General features: G+C 47.0%; 1 protein-coding gene across 1 annotated transcript; it reads right to left on the minus strand.

Annotated features, from left to right (window-relative positions):
• Positions 1-5,216: 5,216 nt before the first annotated feature.
• On the minus strand, positions 5,217-19,155 carry PLEKHF1 (pleckstrin homology and FYVE domain containing 1). Its single transcript, XM_066582473.1, has 2 exons — positions 19,057-19,155; positions 5,217-8,531 (listed from the first exon to the last, which is right to left on the minus strand). The coding sequence occupies exon 2, from the start codon at positions 8,515-8,517 to the stop codon at positions 7,714-7,716; it is 804 nt and encodes a 267-aa protein (XP_066438570.1). The 5' UTR covers positions 8,518-8,531; positions 19,057-19,155; the 3' UTR covers positions 5,217-7,713.
• Positions 19,156-19,836: the final 681 nt, after the last annotated feature.

A 19,836-nucleotide genomic window follows, 5' to 3' on the forward strand; every position in this document is an offset into this window, starting at 1 on the left:
TACGTAGTGTAAACGGCAATAATTTTAACATTCTGGCTATTTAAATTCCGCACCGCATGTCAATTTCTGTAGGGTTGAGTGCGGATTTTTCCATTTTCAAAAGCTCATCCGCTTTGCTGCTACTGTAAATGCTGTGGATTTTCTGTGTGGGGGGTCCGCATGGAAAATCTGTGACAAATCTCCCTAGTGTGAACATGGTCCAAGGGGGTTCTGTTCCTAAAGAATTTTTTTATTGTGTATCTGTCTCTTTAAAGCAACCCTCTAGTTTTGAGACATAAAGGAAGGGGGGATAGCATCTTCAGTTGTTCTTCTCTGCCATTTACCGATCCCCTGGTTCCCGATCGTGTTATCGGTCATCCAATATGGCTGCTGCAATTTTCTAACTACCTAATAAGCACTGTGCACTGCTTTCTGATTGGCCAGTGATGCTCATGTGAGTAGCACTGGCCAATCAGACAGCAGTTATACTGCATTAATAGTTAACACTATCAATGCACATTAGGAGATTAGGTGGTATAAAGACTGCGACGGCCATCTTGGATGACCAATAGCAGGACTGAGAACCGATGGATCAGAAGGGTGGCAGAGAAGAACAAGGGCAGGTAATATATAACCGCGCCCCTTATGGTCCTGGGACAGATACCGGAAGATTGCTTTAAGAGTGTTAAGGAATTTTCGCAGGTGGCCCAGAGACAAGAGCTGGAAGCGGAAGTTGTGTTGGCATCATCTTAGTGGCACAGTTGGGCATTGCAGGTCGTCGAGTGAAGAAGTGTTGGAGTGAACTCCGTCTGTCTGTTGGGTAGAAGGAGGCAACTCCATACTTGTTGTCTCCAAGGCTACCAAACCAATTTGCAGCTAAGACCAGTGAAGCATCCGAAAAAGATTGGAGAACTGTCCAGCTAGAGAGAAACTTCTGGTCTTCATCTTTGGGTCACCTGCTGCCTCCAGACTAAAGAGACTCCATTAACTTTTGAGCCGTCCGGTTAATAAATGGTTTGATTGCACCATCAGCATGGATGCACCTCCAGGCCTATCGGCTAGATATACAGGTCCGGTCGCCAGCGAGGACAGCACTGGTTTCGGTTCAAGCAAGTGGAAAAGGACTTGAGTGCCATAACTGCAGGTATGGGGAGGGTCACTAAGATGGAATCACACGACTCAGTCATGGGAGCCCTATGCCCTCCATAGGTGCAAGTCCAGCTGACCCTGGCCCTGTTAAAATACAAAACAATGGTGTTGCATCACATAGAGGCCATTAATAAACACTGCCGAGCCGCACCCCAACGGTACCAGCTGATCATGATGGGATTCCAGCATTGGGGCCATTGGAGTAACTATAAGGGGTGCAAAGATAGCAATTACACCCGAACCCTCGTGCTTGAGGATACTCAAAAGCCCCCCACCAGCTTTAGACCACTTTCACATGGCAGTATTTGTAAGCCAAAACCAGATGTGGAACCAACAGAAAGCATCATGGAAATATTTGCACCTCTTCTATATTTGGACCCACTCCTCATTATGGCTTACAAATATTGATGCAAAATAGTGTCCCAAACGGATGTATGAAAACAGCCTTCTAAATAGCACATGGTAAGTGGGGGACCTGATGAAATTTTGTAATGGGGGTCCGGGAACTTCATGTTTCTCCTGTGAGTGGGACATCAATGACAACCTGATGCGGGATTGTGTCTTTGTGGTCCTCTCTGTCTAATATCCCTGTTGGGGGGTTGCAGGTTACGTTCTCAGCCCTTCTTCAGTTGACTGAGTTGGTACCAGCCCAGGTGATATGAGGCGGAGTCAGCAAGGGGCAGAGCTTGACCGAGCTCAGTTAGGGAGATTGAAGTCCCCTTGGGTTAGCAACTGCTCCATCAAAGACTCATGGCCTGGTTGCGGCCACACCTGTACAGGTGTAAGGTGGGTTTTAAAACGGGCTTGACTGCTCAACAAGCATCGGAGGAGTCGCGGGTGAGGAATGAACTTGGGAGGCGTTGCCATTGCTGGAGAACCTGAACAGTTTAATTTATAATAGCCGACGTCAATGATCTTTCTTTATCCGTTGTAATGGGCCGTAAGAAAAGAGGAGCGGAGGAACCGGAGTTGTACAACAGTCATTTGTATTATGGTCCGTTCTACTGGAAAACTTGAAGGAAATGTTTCCATGGCCCAAATGTCCAGAATCATCCCGGGAGGGTTCAGTCCACAAGACTATTGCGGCCGATCAATGCCACACAGTAGGAGAGACTCCTATACCGCGCCCGTTTACAACCTAGGCGCTTCTCCACTTCCTGCCTTTATCCCGCTCACGCAGGTTCCTTCGGCATGCCCCCTTTTAAAGATACAGTACCATAATAATAAAAGCAGCATTGATTTAACGTAAAAACAGTAACAACTTTCACCCCCTTACATACCGCCTTCTGGGTCACTGCCGGTCATGTAGACGTATCATCGTATATCAGTTTTATCTGATGTCCTCATTTTGTGAATGAATTCCACAGGCAGCGGGGGTCCGAGGATACAATGTTGCAAACATTGTGAAATAAAACCAAAAAAGACCTTTGTGAAAAGACTGCAGGAAGTTGCCCAAGAGAGAAATGTAACCATAAATGGAAGATACTGGATGCATCCCATGATCTGCACTCAATTACGTCCACACATCATGAAGGAATTACATGGCGTTCCCGGACTATGCCATCCCCGATGGAAGAAAGTAACAGAAGATTCAATGCAAGCCGCCAACGCCTAAATGCATGTGCACCACTGATTTACTGACAGCGAAGCCAATATTTTCCATTTCTCTTTCCCGTTTGTACATTATTCTAGTTATCTGCGGGTTATATATCACACACATATCCTGCATGGTTGTACACTAACGTGTGAATATGAAGTCTATTTGCAGACTGTGAAGGGTTAACCGGCTGAGTCATTTCTAAGAAATATTTGACTTTTGATTTAGTTTTTACTCTATTGAAAACAGGAACAATGAAGCCATCCAAGGAGCACAATGTACATCATATAGGGGCTGGGACGTGTCAGTATGTGCCTACAGATCGTCCTTGTCATGTGCAGCGCTGTCCTAACATCACATGAATGGAGAGATTAGTGAAACCTACAAGATCAGCACTCATGTCCCCAAATACAGTCTGTCAACAATGATCCATCAACTAGAAAAAGTTGTTGTTTTGCTGCAGACCCCGTCCTGCAGTTCCATCTCAGGTAGATCTGGAAACGCTGAGAGTTGTGGTGATTATACGAATGGTCTTGACACCTGAGACCCTAAAAGTAGTTCCTTCTTTGTCCTATAAGAGGCTCTCGGAAGCTTCTTGTGTGTAGTGACCTCTTCTTCCACTTGTAGAGCTTGTAGACCACTAGACGCCTCTACAACGCAGAGAAGAGATTTCACCCCGTTACCAGAGGGGGGCGAATTATTGGGATGTGAGAAGCTGGATGGTTGTGTTGATGAATTGTCCCCCAATGACCGTTCTGACCAGACTGATACGAGGTGTTGGGACCAGTGGATGTGGGGCACAGAAGGTGACCGGGCTCAGGATGCTCCCTACAGATCACCAATAGAGAGGAGCGTCTGACCAGACTGTAAAGAGGTGTTGGCACCAGTGGATGTGTGAGGGCACACAAAGGTGACCGGGCTCAGGACCTCCGACAGACCACCAGTAGAGAGGAGCGTCTGACCAAATTGTTAGGGGGTGTTGGGACCAGTGGATGTGTGAGGGCACACAAGGTGACCAGGCTCAGGATGCCCCCTACAGACCACCAGTAGAGAGGAGCGTCTGACCAGACTGTAAAGAGGTGTTGGCACCAGTGGATGTGTGAGGGCACACAAAGGTGACCAGGCTCAGGATACCCCCTACAGACCACCAGTAGAGGGGAGCGTCTGACCAGACTGTTAGGGGGTGTTGGGACCAGTGGATGTGTGAGAGCACACAAGGTGACCGGGCTCAGCACCCCCCGACAGACCACCAGTAAAGAGGAGCATCTGACCAGACTGTTAGGTGATGTTGGGACCAGTGGATGTGTGAGGGCACACAAGGTGACCGGGCTCAGGATGCCCCCGACAGACCACCAGTAGAGAGGAGCGTCTGACCAGACTGTTAGGTGATGTTGGGACCAGTGGATGTGTGATGGCACACAAGGTGACCGGGCTCAGGATGCCCCCTACAGACCACCAGTAGAGAGGAGCGTCTGACCAGACTATCAGGGGGTGTTGAGACCAGTGGATGTGTCGTTACACCCCTGTATCTGTTAGAACCATTTCCAGGCACTTGGCTGATGGATATTTGGTCTCACAGCACATTACATGTACGGCCTTTGACATTCACCGTCACCTCTATTTGCAGTGGTGTCCTGAACGATGAACCTGCATCGGGTTGTCTTCAGCGATGGATCCAGGTTTAGTTTGGGTGCTGACGACGGCCGTGTTCGTGTATGGAGACCTCGAGGTGAGCGCCTCAATCCTGCCTTTGCTGTGGAGCGGTACACTGCCCCTTGCTGGTGTTATGGTCTGGGGGCCATCACATACAAGAGTCAGACCCCCTAGTAGTGGTAGGAGGGACAATGACAGCTCAGCGATATATTCAGGACATCCTGCAGCCACATGTGTTCCTCTCATGGTGGCTTCCAAGAGGCATTTCCAGCAGGATATTCTGTGAAATGGAGGCCAAAGATGTCTCTGTCTCGCATATTGACCCTGCATGGTTCAGGTAGCTGCCTCAAGGTTGACTCAGGTCACTAAAATATATAAAATTACCTGAAAGTGCTTCAAATACCAGGTCCTTTCCTACAAGACCAGCACACTCTTCTCCTGCTGTCATTGTCATCTGATTGTCCATTGGCTGCTCTATCTTCAAAATGAGGTGCAACAGATAATAAGAAAAGCCGCAAGCAATCTATCACAGATGGCTTCCTCCTGGATCGGCACAGGAAGTCACTTCTTGGGGCAGGAGTGTGAAGAAAGTGACTGGAGATGCTGATAGTTAGGGCAGTGCGGTACAACGTGTTCCTCTTTTGGCATGGATGTTGGCTGCAAGTGAGGCCTAGATGTCACCATGGTTTAGCTAGTGAAGTCATGAATAAAATGTTTGAGAAGTCCTGACGTAAGGAACGCCAAGAAGACAAGTGTGAGGATTGACGACCTTCTGCTTCCAGTAATGACCTTCTCCCCACCATTTATTTCCCTCCAATTAATCGAGTCACACTCCATGTAGCATTTATTTCCCATTTTATTTATACCAGACTGTATAAGTTAATACATTACACATAGCAGACATCAGGGCATATCATATTATATTACAGTACAGTTCTTAGTGTTATAAGCATCATCCACCACCGATAGGCTGCAAAATGTCTCAAACATGAAGGTTTCCATTGGATCTAATATACAGCTGAGGCTTACAAATTATCCGCAAGGGTGTAACTGCATGGGGTGCAGAGGGTGTAGTCACACCTGTAACCTAGGGGAGCCCAAAACGTCCTCCGTGCTATATGAGGAGACTAATACTATAAATGATGTGATAGCTGGGGGTTCCTGCTACATATTTGGCATTAGGAACCAGGAGCGTCACGTTTTGTTTCTGATTAGGCCACATTTACATCTGCGTTCGGGTTTATGTTTTTCTGCTTCATTGTGGGAACAGGAAACAGGCATCCCTGCCCGAACTGATCCAACCCATTGTAAAGAAGAGGCACTGCTCGCTTTCCTCCTTAAGCACAGCAGCTGACAGCCGCTGCCACATGGCAGTGGTGCTAAGCCCTGCCCTCTCCTGTCTGGGACACTCCCCCGAGGAGGGAAAGCAAGGTTAGAGCTGGTAGAACAGAGATTGGCTGAGTGCAGAACACCACTGCCGGCCCAGTGACACAGCCGGGGTGGGTAGGAGTGTGGAAGGGCACCATTTTTGATAGGAGCTGCCAGGAGGAGGTTGTGCACCCTTGGTGATACTGGCAGTGATGTGGCTAGCACGTCACCACCCAGAAGAAGGCTGATTGGCAGAACTGGAGTAAAGGGAGGAAAGTTCCGCTTGGCCCCCACTGGAATGGACCAGAAGGCTTGAAAAAGTGTTGGGTTGTGGGTAATAATCTTACACTCCTGGGTAATATCATTGTGGCCATCTTACCATAGAGAAGTCAGTGCAGCTTGAGAGAGGCAACTGAGAATCTGTGCAGCAGCACCGTCTAGTGGGAGCAGCAAGTAAGGCCTACAAAGGAACGTGGTGGTGGTCTTTGCCAACAGAGTGGGCCAGCAGACTATAGAGCAGGTCGAGCAGGACGTTGCAGGGCATGATGCTCTGCATTGAAACCCAGTGTGTGATGCTGTGAGGAGCAGCGAGCATGGCGGCACAGGGACTGTTTGTCAATACTGCAGTAAACTGCGAGACAGACAGAGAGAGCAGAGAATGTTCTGCCAGTGTCTAAGAAAGATGGCACCATGGAGAAACAGTTACCACTGAAAGAACTAAGGGCTAATGGGGACGCTGTATCTGGGCCACCTGAAAGAACACCAGGGTCCAGTGAGAGCACAGAACTGTGCGACCAGGTAAAAGATCAGGACACTGGAGTTCAAGAGTATTGAATCGTAAGTAGGCCGACCTCAGACAAAACAGACCAGCTTACACCATGTGAGAGACCTGATAACAGGCCCTCCATCATTTTTCCGAAAGAAATAGCTCAGCATGCTGCGCTATTGCATCCGGGATTTCATGCTGGGTCTGTGCTAGAGTCTTACATGTGAATGTGGTGTGACCAGTATTAACCATTGACCTGAAAGAGGAGGACCAAAGCAAGAATACAAAATGACCTTCTATGCCAGCTTGCTCCGTGAGACTCTACCTGCCCTTCAGGTATACATGGACCTCATGCAGTGCCAACACTTGGTTGGTGTGACCCATCTCAGATAGTTGCCTAAACATTTCTAAGCACTCATTTATTTAGTGACTTGGTCCATAAAGTGTTATACTGCACCAGTACGGATACAACTCTGCACAGTTAGATAGTTACGGGAGTTAATACATCAGCAAATAACTTCTACAAAATGCCATTTTTTGCTAGATTACAATTTTATGACAGTTTTTATCAAGGAGAACAAATTTAGTGTTATCAAAAACTACAGAATATCCAAGTGTAGACTACTTGGATTGGCAGCACAGGCCACCAATGAGCCTAGAAAACAGCATAATGGTGGCTACTGGGAATGTCTAAAGAAAACTTGCCACTATGGCCAATGACGATGGCAGGCAGAATGTACCCAACGCTTTTCATGCCCCACAAACCTCAGTTCAGCAGCTTGGAACATTTGGCTATTTTGACCCAGTTCTGTCCTGATTAAACATTAATTGAACCATTTAGTTTTAAAAGGCAAGGTTTTGGACCCACAAGTCTTTGAAGCAAGTCCTCCTCAAGACTGTATGGTCAGTCAGGTATCTTCTGATGAGTTGGACCACCAGACATCAGGCAATAGTGCACCTAGATCTGTCCTAACTGGTTGTGCTTCTCCAGTGAATTGGTTGGAAAGACACCAAGATCGGGGAAAGCTAGCAGAAGTCTCTAATGTCTTTGACGGCTTAAAACTCCTTGAGATGTCTTCAGGTTGTCAACCAGTTATATCACATCCTCATTCTGGGAAACCATCGGTATGAAGTCATAAATGAATGTCTTTTAATCCTACATTGTGTCACTAAGTGAAGGACATTTAGAGAACGTCAAAACTCAGGCATGGAACGCCGACCACGAAGAAGAGTAGAAGTCTTCACTGGAAATAATCTCATTGTTCCTTTCTTCATCACTGTCTTCATCACTTGAAGCCTCGTAATTTGGCATTTGCCTTTGCATCTCTTCAGCTCTCCTTTTTTCATTCTTCTCGGCTATTTTGTCGGCCACCAGCTTTCGATGACACAGAGTACAGACTCTTAAGGGCTTAGAAGATAAGGATGGGATAATGAACCTCTGCTGGGAACAATCATGACATACAACAAATCCGCAGTTGCGACAATGGTGCCTACGTGTTATGGTGGTGAATTTAGTTTTGGTGCATCTCATGCAGATATCGGTGGCTTTGTCTGGTATCCACGGCGCTGCGTGTTTGGTTGATGGTCGTCTTCCAGTCTTTGCCAAGAGCCTATTGGAACATTCCTTGATGTGACTGATCCACTCCTCCCGTTCAGTAAAAGAAGCAGCACAGACCACAAAAGATTTCTTGGAGGTCTTCAGCATCCACCGGTTCTTCATGTCTCCACTGTTGGGAAGATTCTCGGTGGTCACATCTTCTAAGGGAATGATGTGCTGGCAACTGTATTTCACTTTATTAATCACAATGGTTCCATAGACAAGGATATCGCTGAAGAGAAAGAAGACCCTTGGCTTGGGTTTTTTCCGACACTCTTTGGTCAATATACCTTCTCCGACAAGGACTCTTCCCGGCAGAGTGAGGGGTTGGCCTGCAGCACCAAAACATGTTTCCACAGCTGCTATCCTTTGGCTGTTGATCTCGGTGTATGCAAGGTGATCCACCATGTTGCCTGGAATACCTAAAAAAATACAGACATAGTTTAACAGGGGCTCATTGTGTGATATTGTCATATTCTATTCAGTCATGGTTTTTGCAAAGCAATATCTGATAAGTGACAATTATCCATCGCCTTGCCCATCGGGGTTGTGGCCTAACACTTGGTAGACACTGAATGTCATAAATCTGCATTGATGATGTTGTATGGTCATCCACTGAACCGGAAAGGCTGTGGATGTAGAAGAAAGGCTGTGGATGTAGAAGGAAAGATTTTGAAGACCCGCTAAGATGGTCCATACTGAATATAAGACAAGCACAGTTTTAGAAAGCTCATGTTTAAGTACAGCTGGTCTTAGCTACTGGCGATCTGAGTGGTCGCACAGGGCACCGGCCACCAGATTGTAGTGGGAGCACCATGCAGATCTAGACTGGGCGTGATCGCCCTCCTTAGGTCTCTCCAGCCAGATGATCTCCTTCCTCCATGCAGCAGTGTCTTATGGAGCTACATGAATCATCCTCCTCCCAGCTCTGTCTCCTTCTTTTGATGTTCCAAGGTGCCCCCACAACAGAATCGCTTAGTTCTGCTATTGTATTTATGTACTGAGCTTGTTTCTGGTGCTATAATTATACACTGCGCTTGGTTCTGGTGTTGTATTTATGCACTAAGCTTAGTTCTGGTGTTGTATTTATGCACTAAGCTTGGTTCTGGTGTTGTATTTATGCACTAAGCTTGGTTGTGGTATTGTATTCATGTACTGAGCTTAGTTATTTGTGGAGTATTTATGCGCTGTACTAAGTTCTGGTGTTGTATTTATATACTGAGCTTGATTCCGGTATTATATCTATGCATTGAGCTTGTTACTGGTGCTATATTTATGCACTAAGCTTGGTTCTGGTGCTGGATTTATGCACTGCACTTGGTTCTGGTGTTGTGTTCATGTACTAAGCTTAGTTCTGGTGTTTTATTTATGTACTGAGCTTGTTACTGGTGCTGTATTTATGTACTAAGCTTGATTCTGGCGCTGTATTTATGTACTGAACTTGGTTCCGGTGTTGTAAGTACTGAGCTTTGTTATTTGTGCTGTATTTATGTACTGTGCTCAGTTCTGGTATCATATCTATGCACTGAGCTTGATTCTGGTGCTGTTTTTATGTTATGAGCTTAGTTCTGGTGCACAGGGTGCCATCTAACCTACGGCCGGCACTGTGTATGGGGGCATACTTGAGCTCTCTATATCTACTGCTATTATCATTAGATCATTGGTATTCCTCCTGTTTAACCTGTGACTAACACCTCATCCACAAGGAAATGTGTAGCACAAAGGGGTGTCCATTGGGTCAGAGGGTCAAGCTGCCCTCTATGAGATGGTAAGGCCCTGTCTGGGCATGTAGGGGTGTGATGGCATGGATCAGTACCAGCATGGAGAGGGGAGGCACTTCGGCTTTTGCTATGGGGCCCCTGTATACACGGACCCAATACATCCAATAATAATACTCTGCGGATATCCAGATGGAAAGATCCCATTATGTAGCGCTGCGGTAAAGTTGTGAAAATAGTTTCCCCATGACCCAACTGTATATACAGGCGACGTACAGCGAGCGGTCTGGCAGCAGCAACAGGTCATTAAAGGGGATGAGGAGCAGTAAAGGCGATGATGTCACATCTATGCAAAAAAATGCTGACGGAGGTTCTCCAGGAGCGATCATGGGGGTCGGGGGGATTCGGGACTTCCTCATCCCATTGAATAAAACACAACAAGCAACGTCTTCCCTGCCTGAAATGGCTGATAACAGAGAGCAAAAGCAGACATACGAAACACCATCTCCTGTGATGCATTCCATCTAATATCACAGGCATCGGACTCCGAGGGGTCATTCGCACGGGCGTATGCAATTTTGGTCCGTGAAAAGCGCACTGAATGTGTGAGCAATTGCGTATTTGCCGCGTTTTCACGTGATACCGTAGACTTTAGGCCAACTTCAAAAAAGCGCTTTTGCGCACAGAAGGTTTCATTGGCTGCACTCACATTGTCCGATTTTCTGCGCAAATTTTCATCGCTGTCGAAAATACGCAACTTGCTCTATTTTGGCCTGTAAACGATCGGTGTGCGAAAAACGCTCATCTGAACAGACCGATGCAAATCAGCGGCGCTGTGTGCCGTCCGTATCACGTCCATAAAGAATACGGATGGAAAGCGAACAAAAAAAACACGCCCGTGCGAAGGGCCCCTGGCATGGAAAGAGTTAAACATCTATCTGTATTGCAAAACGTGCAGAAAAGTAACTGAAAGCCAGAAGAGTTTCTGTAAGGAAGTGCGAAGTGTCAGACGGCCGCTGCGGGCGGTTAACCCCAGCGCTAGAGACGCCGGGGAGGAAATGTGCGCGAGCAGCGGGACCACAAATATTAGCCTTCACCTATATCCTCGCTGTTATCAGCCTCTCAGTGTACATGTAGTTGACGTCCCCCCATTAGTTATAACATCCACGTAGTGAAAACAAAACCATTGAAATCAATAGTTTTGTTTTGACTTCAATGGCGGCCGTCTGCGCGGAATCCGCGGCAAAATAGAGCAAGCTGCGATTTTTCCTCCACTTGCTGAATACGCAATTCGCATCCGCGAGTGTCATTGAAAATGCGAATTTACCTGCTTTTCAATGCCTGTGTTTGGCTGTGGATCCTCCGTGCGGACGCCGACCGTGGATTCTGCACTCTGTGAGCCGGCCTGAGGGCTTATCATTCATACGAACCTAAATACGCAGCGCATTAAACGTAATTCGCACATCCGCGCATTTTACTGAGCCTCTCTACACCGCCGGCCCGTTCACATCCGTGATTGACCCGGCTGGGCGGCCTGGTTAGTCCTCGGTGTTATCGATCAACACCGCGAAATCATGCAGTTCAGTGTGCGATTTAGTGCGATCCGGGTACGCATCTGTGCCCCCTCCATGATTCCTAAGGTGCCTTGGGTGCGCAGAAGAATAGAGCTGGTCACGTATATATTTACGCACAAGTCCAAATATAGAGCAAAAACACTGAATGTGAGGGAGGAGCTTCTGACATTTTTTGCCCGTGAAAACGATCGCAAAATTGCCAGACTGCAGGAGCCGTAAAAATAGAAAAAACGCATTTACACGAGAGCGCCATGAGAGTTTTTTTTCGCTTCCCATAAGAAATAACGGGCGATTTCTGAACAGAAATGTCCAAAAACTGGACACGGTGCGATTTTTCTAAAAGTGAAAGAGAAAATTGCGCATGTAAATTAACCCATTTAAAATATTGGGTTCTTTTCACGTGAGATTATTGGGCGTCACGCAGCACACAGAAATCACATGCTTTACCCTAAGCCTGTCACTTGCTGAGCTGGCGTATCTAAGCTGATCATGTGTGATACAGTCTGCTTATCTGGCGTATCTAAGCTGATCATGTGTGATACAGTCTGCTTATCTGGCGTATCTAAGCTGATCATGTGTGATACAGTCTGCTTATCTGGCGTATCTAAGCTGATCATGTGTGATACAGTCTGCTTATCTGGCGTATCTAAGCTGATCATGTGTGATACAGTCTGCTTATCTGGTGTATCTAAGCCAACCATGTGTGATACAGTCTTCCTATCAGACGCATCTAAGCCAACCATGTGTGATACAGTCTTCCTATCAGACGCATCTAAGCCAACCATGTGTGATACAGTCTGCTTATATGGCGTATCTAAGCCAACCATGTGTGATACAGTCTCCTTATCTGGCATATCTAAGCCAACCATGTGTGATACAGTCTCCTTATCTGGTGTATCTAAGCCAACCATGTGTGATACAGTCTCCTTATCTGGTGTATCTAAGCCAACCATGTGTGATACAGTCTTCTTATCTGGCATATCTAAGCCAACCATGTGTGATACAGTCTCCTTATCTGGTGTATCTAAGCCAACCATGTGTGATACAGTCTCCTTATCTGCTGTATCTAAGCCAACCATGTGTGATACAGTCTCCTTATCTGGTGTATCTAAGCCAACCATGTGTGATACAGTCTTCTTATCTGGCATATCTAAGCCAACCATGTGTGATACAGTCTTCCTATCAGACGCATCTAAGCCAACCATGTGTGATACAGTCTGCTTATATGGCGTATCTAAGCCAACCATGTGTGATACAGTCTCCTTATCTGGCATATCTAAGCCAACCATGTGTGATACAGTCTCCTTATCTGGTGTATCTAAGCCAACCATGTGTGATACAGTCTTCTTATCTGGTGTATCTAAGCCAACCATGTGTGATACAGTCTTCTTATCTGGCATATCTAAGCCAACCATGTGTGATACAGTCTCCTTATCTGGTGTATCTAAGCCAACCATGTGTGATACAGTCTCCTTATCTGCTGTATCTAAGCCAACCATGTGTGATACAGTCTCCTTATCTGGTGTATCTAAGCCAACCATGTGTGATACAGTCTTCTTATCTGGCATATCTAAGCCAACCATGTGTGATACAGTCTCCTTATCTGGTATATCTAAGCTAACCATGTGTGATACAGTCTTCCTATCAGATGCATCTAAGCCAACCATGTGTGATACAGTCTGCTTATATGGCGTATCTAAGCCAACTATGTGTGATACAATCTCCTTATCTGGAATATCTAAGCCAACCATGTGTGATACAGTCTCCTTATCTGGCATATCTAAGCCAACCATGTGTGATACAGTCTCCTTATCTGGTGTATCTAAGCCAACCATGTGTGATACAGGTAGGTGAATCTCCAGCTGGTTATATACATTATATTATTGTCGGACCAGCCAGCCATCGACTATGTATGGGGGGCTTCGGACTTGTCCCCCAGCGGCAGATGCCGGGTCTGTTGGGTCTCCCTGTATTCCTGCACATCGGCCCCCCACTCCGACCAGCTCAGACCTGCCCCCCTGCCACATCAGCGATCCCCGTCCCATCTTCCCATAATGCAGACATTCCTCCCCGCTCTGGGAACGCTGCCTGACCGCTAAAGTAAACAAGAAAATGATTTTTCTTTTTCGGGAGCGCCCCCCCCCCCCCCCCACTTGTTCCATAGAAATAGAAATCTTTCCAGGCCAAGGATTTAACCCCTTCACCCTGCAAGAGGAGGGAGAATAATAGAGTCCAAATCCATCCGCACGGATTCTGTATGACTCTTCTGTGGCGTCCCAAATACATAAGATACATACTAGAGCGCTAATGGCTGCGGGGGGGGGGGGGGGGGGGGGGGGGCGCTGGAGCCTGTGTTATCTATCATATATCTGGACCTGCTGTATTGTATCTACCTGCCTGCAGATCTCACGTCTATATCTATCTTCTATATTGTACAGTCTGTACAGAAACACTCCGCCCCCAGAAGAAGTGGTCATTCTGCAATACCCGGCATGCGGTTCCATCTCAGGCAGATGTGTAAATGATGAGAGTTGTGGCAATTAGATGGACGGTCTTGTCACCGGAGGCCCTAACAGTGGTTCCCCCTTGGCCTATAAGAGGCTCTCGGAGGCTCCTTGTGTGTAGTGACCTCTTCTTCTTGTGTAGAGCTTGTTGGCCACGAGACGCCTCTACGATGGAGAGAAGAGATTTCACCTCGTTACCAGAGAGGGGCGCATTATTGGGATGTGAGAAGCTGGATGGTTATAGCAATGAATTGTCCCCCACTGGCCGTACTGACCAGACTGTTAGGAGGTGTTGGGATCAGTGGATGTGTGAGGGCACACAAGGTGACCGGGCTCAGGATGCCCCCTACAGACCACTAGTAGAGAAGAGCATCTGACCAGACTGTTAGGGGGTGTTGGGACCAGTGGATGGGGGCGAACAAGGTGACCGGGCTCAGGACGTCCGGCAGACCACCAGTAGAGAGGAGCGTCTGACCAGACTGTTAGAAGGTGTTAGGACCAGTGGATGTGTGAGGGAACACAAGGCACCCAGGCTCAGGACCCCCCAACAGACCACCAGTAGAGAGGAGCGTCTGACCAGACTGTTAGGAGGTGTTGGGACCCGTAGATGTGTGAGGACACACAAGGTGACCGGGCTCAGGACGCCCCCTACAGACCACCAGTAGAGAAGAGCATCTGACCAGACTGTTAGGAGGTGTTGGGACCAGTGGATGTGTGAGGGCACACAAGGTGACCGGGCTCAGGACAACCCCTACAGACCATTAGTAGAGAAGAGCATCTGACCAGACTGTTAGGAGGTGTTGGGACCAGTAGATGTGTGAGGACACACAAGGTGACCGGGCTCAGGACGCCCCCTACAGACCACCAGTAGAGAAGAGCATCTGACCAGACTGTTAGGAGGTGTTGGGACCAGTGGATGTGTGAGGACACACAAGGTGACCGGGCTCAGGACGCCCCCTACAGACCACCAGTAGGGAGGAGCGTCTGATCGTCCGATATCACATCTTGTGTCCAAACTAGAGGCAGTACAACAGGGTACTAGAGCCTCCATGCCCACCAGTACCACATCTTGTATCCAAGCTAGGGGCAGTACAACAGGGTACTAGAACCTCCATGCCCCCCGTATCACATCTTGTATCCAAGCTAGGGGCAGTACAACAGGGTACTAGAGCCTCCATGCCCCCCGTATCACATCTTGTATCCAAGCTAGAGGTGGTACAACAGGGTACTAGAGCCTCCATGCCCACCCGTATCACATCTTGTATCCACGCTAGAGGCGGTACAACAGGGTACTAGAGCCTCCATGCCCACCTGTACCACATCTTGTATACAGACTAGAGGCGGTACAACAGGGTACTAGAGCCTCCATGCCTGCCCGTATCACATCTTGTATCCAAGCTAGAGGTAGTACAACAGGGTACTAGAGCCTTCATGCCCTTGTATCACATCTTGTATCCAAGCTAGAGGCGGTACAACAAGGTACTAGAGCCTCCATGCCCGCCCATATGAAATCTTGTATCCAAGCTAGAGGCGGTACAACAGGGTACTAGAGCCTCCATGCCCGCCCGTATCACATCTTGTATCCACGCTAGAGGCGGTACAACAGGGTACTAGAGCTCCCTACAAGGGGTCCGTTCTCCACAATAAATTCTCCTTTTGCCCTGATATTATAATCACTTACTTATATCAATGTTACAATCACAGAGAAAGTTTCATGCATCCGACAACTTCTAGGGGAGGGAGGTTACTGACAATGAGTATATATACACACACACATACATACACACTCCTTCTAGGGAAGGGATTTATCAAATATCATCGGGGTATACGGTATATAAATGGGCAGAACATAAGATCCGCCACTTCATGCACATTTTCAGAATCTGGTTGAGGTCTACTCCCCGGAGTATGATTACGGCTCCCCGGCGCTGCGTGATTACGGCTCCCCGGCGCTGCGTGATTACGGCTCCCCGGCACTGAGTGAGTACGGCTCCCCGGCACTGAGTGAGTACGGCTCCCCGGCACTGAGTGAGTACGGCTCCCCAGCACTGAGTGAGTACGGCTCCCCGGCACTGAGTGAGTACGGCTCCCCGGCACTGAGTGAGTACGGCTCCCCAGCACTGAGTGAGTACGGCTCCCCGGCACTGAGTGAGTACGGCTCCCCGGCGCTGCGTGATTACGGCTCCCCAGCACTGAGTGAGTACGGCTCCTCGGCGCTGAGTGAGTACGGCTCCTCGGCGCTGTGTGATTCACGGCTCCCCAGCGCTGAGTGATTCACGGTTCTGTGACTTCCTCTCCCATCTGAATCACAGAAAATTTTATTCAGATGGATTCCCCAAAGGAACTGCAGACTTCAATGAATCAAACGGAGACCAAAGACTTCAATGAAGCTATTTCGGGAGGACATAATGTGGCCGACTATCTATTCTGTCTTCCAGAAATAAAGGCAAAAGAATGGAAACATGTCTGGATCTTGTTTGACTAATTAACATCTGTGGCTCCTCCCGGTTCTGTTTGATTCCCGTCTGTGGTGACTCAGATGGGGCTGCGGGATAGGCGCTCAGTAAAACGCAATGTGAACTCAGCTTTATACAGGGCGCATTCAGACTCTGTGCCTACGGCAGCACCTCCTGTCAATACAGCCCCGCTGATAGCTCCGCCCATTGGACTGTTCTGCTCAGAATGTGCAGGGGTATAAATGAATAAATACAAGTTTTACTGAATCTTCCCTCATAAAACTATATATCAGTCTGCTCGGCTCCTCCTGCTCTATAACATGATGACTGCAGTTTGGAAAGCGTATTCCAGCTGACAGATTCCCTTTAAAGAGGTTGTCCAGTTGTACATTATGGATAGCCTATCCTCAGTATATCTGCAGAGGTCACTTATTGGGGAGCCCCAATGATCAGCTGTTCATCAAGCCCATACACATAAACTGGGCTGATTTCTGCATGAAACAGACAGCTCTGTTCCTATGACGGTGGCCAGGCTTGGTATTACAGGCCATTCACATGAATTGTAACATTGCACACTGGTCTGATGAACAGCTGATTGGCAGGGGTCCTGAGTGGGGAAACACTGCAAATTTACTATTAATGACCTATCTTGAGGATAGGCCATCAATAGTTTACAACTGGAAAACCCCTATCTCATATCAAGAGATTCAAATAAGCTTTTTGGCAAATAAACATTAGTCAATCTATCTATCTATCTCCTATCTATCTATCTATCTATCTATCTATCTATCTATCTATCTATCTATCTATCTATCTCATATCTATCTATCACATATCTAATCTATCTATCTCATATCTATCTATCTATCTATCTATCTATCTATCTCATATCTATCTATCTCATATCTATCTATCTCATATCTATCTATCTATCTATCTATCTATCTCATATCTATCTATCTCATATCTATCTATCTATCTATCTATCTATCTCATATCTATCTATCTATCTATCTATCTCTTATATATCTATCTCTTATCTATCTATCTATCTATCTTTACAGCAACTTCTTGGTAAATCCTTATAACTCCTCCCATTTTGAAATTTCTGAACTTTCCCCCGATGAGTTTTCAGATGCAGTGTATCTATAGCAATGACAAGAATCTTTCCCATAAAAGGAGAACAATGAAAAAGAAAGAAAAACTTTCATGGTGGAGAATTTAATCAGAAACAGTAATAGCAATCTAGAAATCCCTGGCTCCCATAGGGGGCGCTGCGGCTATTCTGACAATCATGTGTCTCACAGATTGGCGATCATGCCGATGGCTTGTCTGATAACACCCTGATAGATCTCTCCTACAGTGCAGTCTGGCACTATTATGGCCGGTCATACATACTGAGATTATACAATGTCTACAAGGACTGGAGTGATTGTTTACTTTGGGTCCCCAACAATAATCGGGTCACAGCGCGTCCTGCTGCAGAGATCAGCTTTGATCATTGGGGTAATCTGATGGCAAGTCCTCAATTACCCTGCAGCACCCCCACAGGGGAATTAAAGCATTACATCGTGAAATCAATGGGCTATCCATGTATTACTCAGAGGTGCTGGGTGTACTAAGATGTTCTTTGAAGTTGCTCTTCACTGTAGTTAAATATGAGGGTCCTAAAATGGGACCCTCATATTCATCCACAAGTCCCTAATAAGGTATCAAAAATGGGTTTTGTAAACCAGACAATTTGGGTTGTAACATATAGTTGCTGTCAGAGCAGCGGGTCCAGTGGGAAGCGAGTGCGCTGTGAAGGGAAGAAGCTGTCTGCAGCATAGAACGGCTTCCCTTCACAGCACCTGCGGATGGCGGCGGCATAAGAGCGAGGAGGACGGTATACCGCACACAGGGGGTGGAGGGACAAAGTAGGAGTACAGCGTTATAGAAAATAAAGTATATATAACAGTCTTCTTCATACCCTGTTATACACACCAGAACACTTGTGTTTGCATCTGTTCTGCAGACACTTCTGGATGTAGCGCCCTCTACTGTTATGCCCATTATATAGCTAGTAAAGACGTATTTCTCAGCCCCGTCTTCCTTGAATGGCAATGAGAAGAGTTTATTTTTTTAAGAAAACTGTGCAGAACAGGCTGATACATATCTAGCGAAGTGCGTACAATAATCTATGCTGTTCCTTTAAAATAAAAAAAAAAGTTTGGGTACTCTTAAAGGCACGGCTGGTCATAAAGGGGTTAAGCAGCAGGTCGGGGTCCGTAATGCAGCCAAATTACATCCGTGTGAAAGCGCACTAATAGAAATTGTTTCAAAAACTGCCCCCATACACATTGACTTCGGACTTGTTCCCCGTGAGTCCGGCGCCCCTTTCCCAGTGGTCTTAGATGGTTACAGTTAACCCCGCAATCACTGGAATAGAAACGCACATCGGTACGGACAGTTTCTCCACGATGCAGCTCTCCCCGTGTACTAATGTATCTCATCTACAGTTATCACTTAGTATTTCAACCTGACTACTCCACACATTGTGGCTGACGACCTGTAGCTCTCCAGCTGTTGTGGGACTACAACTCTCAGCGTGTTCGGACATGTTAACTATGTAGGGTACTTGCCAGAAGTTTTACAGTTTCTCTTGTTTAGAACTTTTAGAAAGTTTCAGAAAGAGAAATAAAGTCATGGCACTTACTGTCAGCGGAGTTCTGCTCTGGGGGCGGCTGTACTGGGACCCGTCACACCAGCTGCACGGTGCAGTGGCCCCTACTGAAGTCTTTCCCGAGGTCTGTATATCCTGCTGCAGTGCACTGTAGTCCCCGGCCCTTTATAACCTCGCCTCTGGTTAATGCCGCCCCATGCTTGCATACAGTTTCTTCCACCCCGCCCCCAGCACAGAGCTGAGCACCCACCTCCAGTCCTGATCGTGAACCTGTTTTATGAGTCTCACGTTCCGCCTCAGTCTTGACGCGGCCCCCTTTTTTTTTTTTTTTCCGTTTCTTCCTCTCCACTTTCAAAAAATCGTAACTCCTTTATTTCTCCATCGCCGTCGCCGTCTGGCGGGTTGTTTTTTGCGGGACGAGTTGTGTTTTTCAGCGCTACTATTTAATGTACCGTATAAAGGACTGAAAAACTTTCAAAGATTTCTAAGCGGAGTGCAATGGAAAAAAAACAAACAATTGCGCCATTTTTGCCGTGGTACGTTTTCTTATGGCGTGCACACTGCCGCAAAATGACGGGATAACTTTATTTTGTGTCAGCACGAATACTACGATACCAAACGAGAGGTTTTTTTGCTGTACTACTTAAAAAAATTTTAATATCTTTGAAAACATTTTTTTTTTCTCTCGCCATCTTCTGACCGCCATAACTTTTTTATTTTCCATCTACGTAGTTCTGCGCGGCTCGTTTTTTGCAGGATGTCCTGTAGTTTCCAGTAGTGATGAGCGAGCATACACGCTAAGGGCAATTGCTC

The sequence above is a fragment of the Eleutherodactylus coqui genome, chromosome 11 (genome assembly GCF_035609145.1).
Source record: "Eleutherodactylus coqui strain aEleCoq1 chromosome 11, aEleCoq1.hap1, whole genome shotgun sequence".
NCBI classification, from domain to species: Eukaryota; Metazoa; Chordata; class Amphibia; order Anura; family Eleutherodactylidae; genus Eleutherodactylus; species Eleutherodactylus coqui.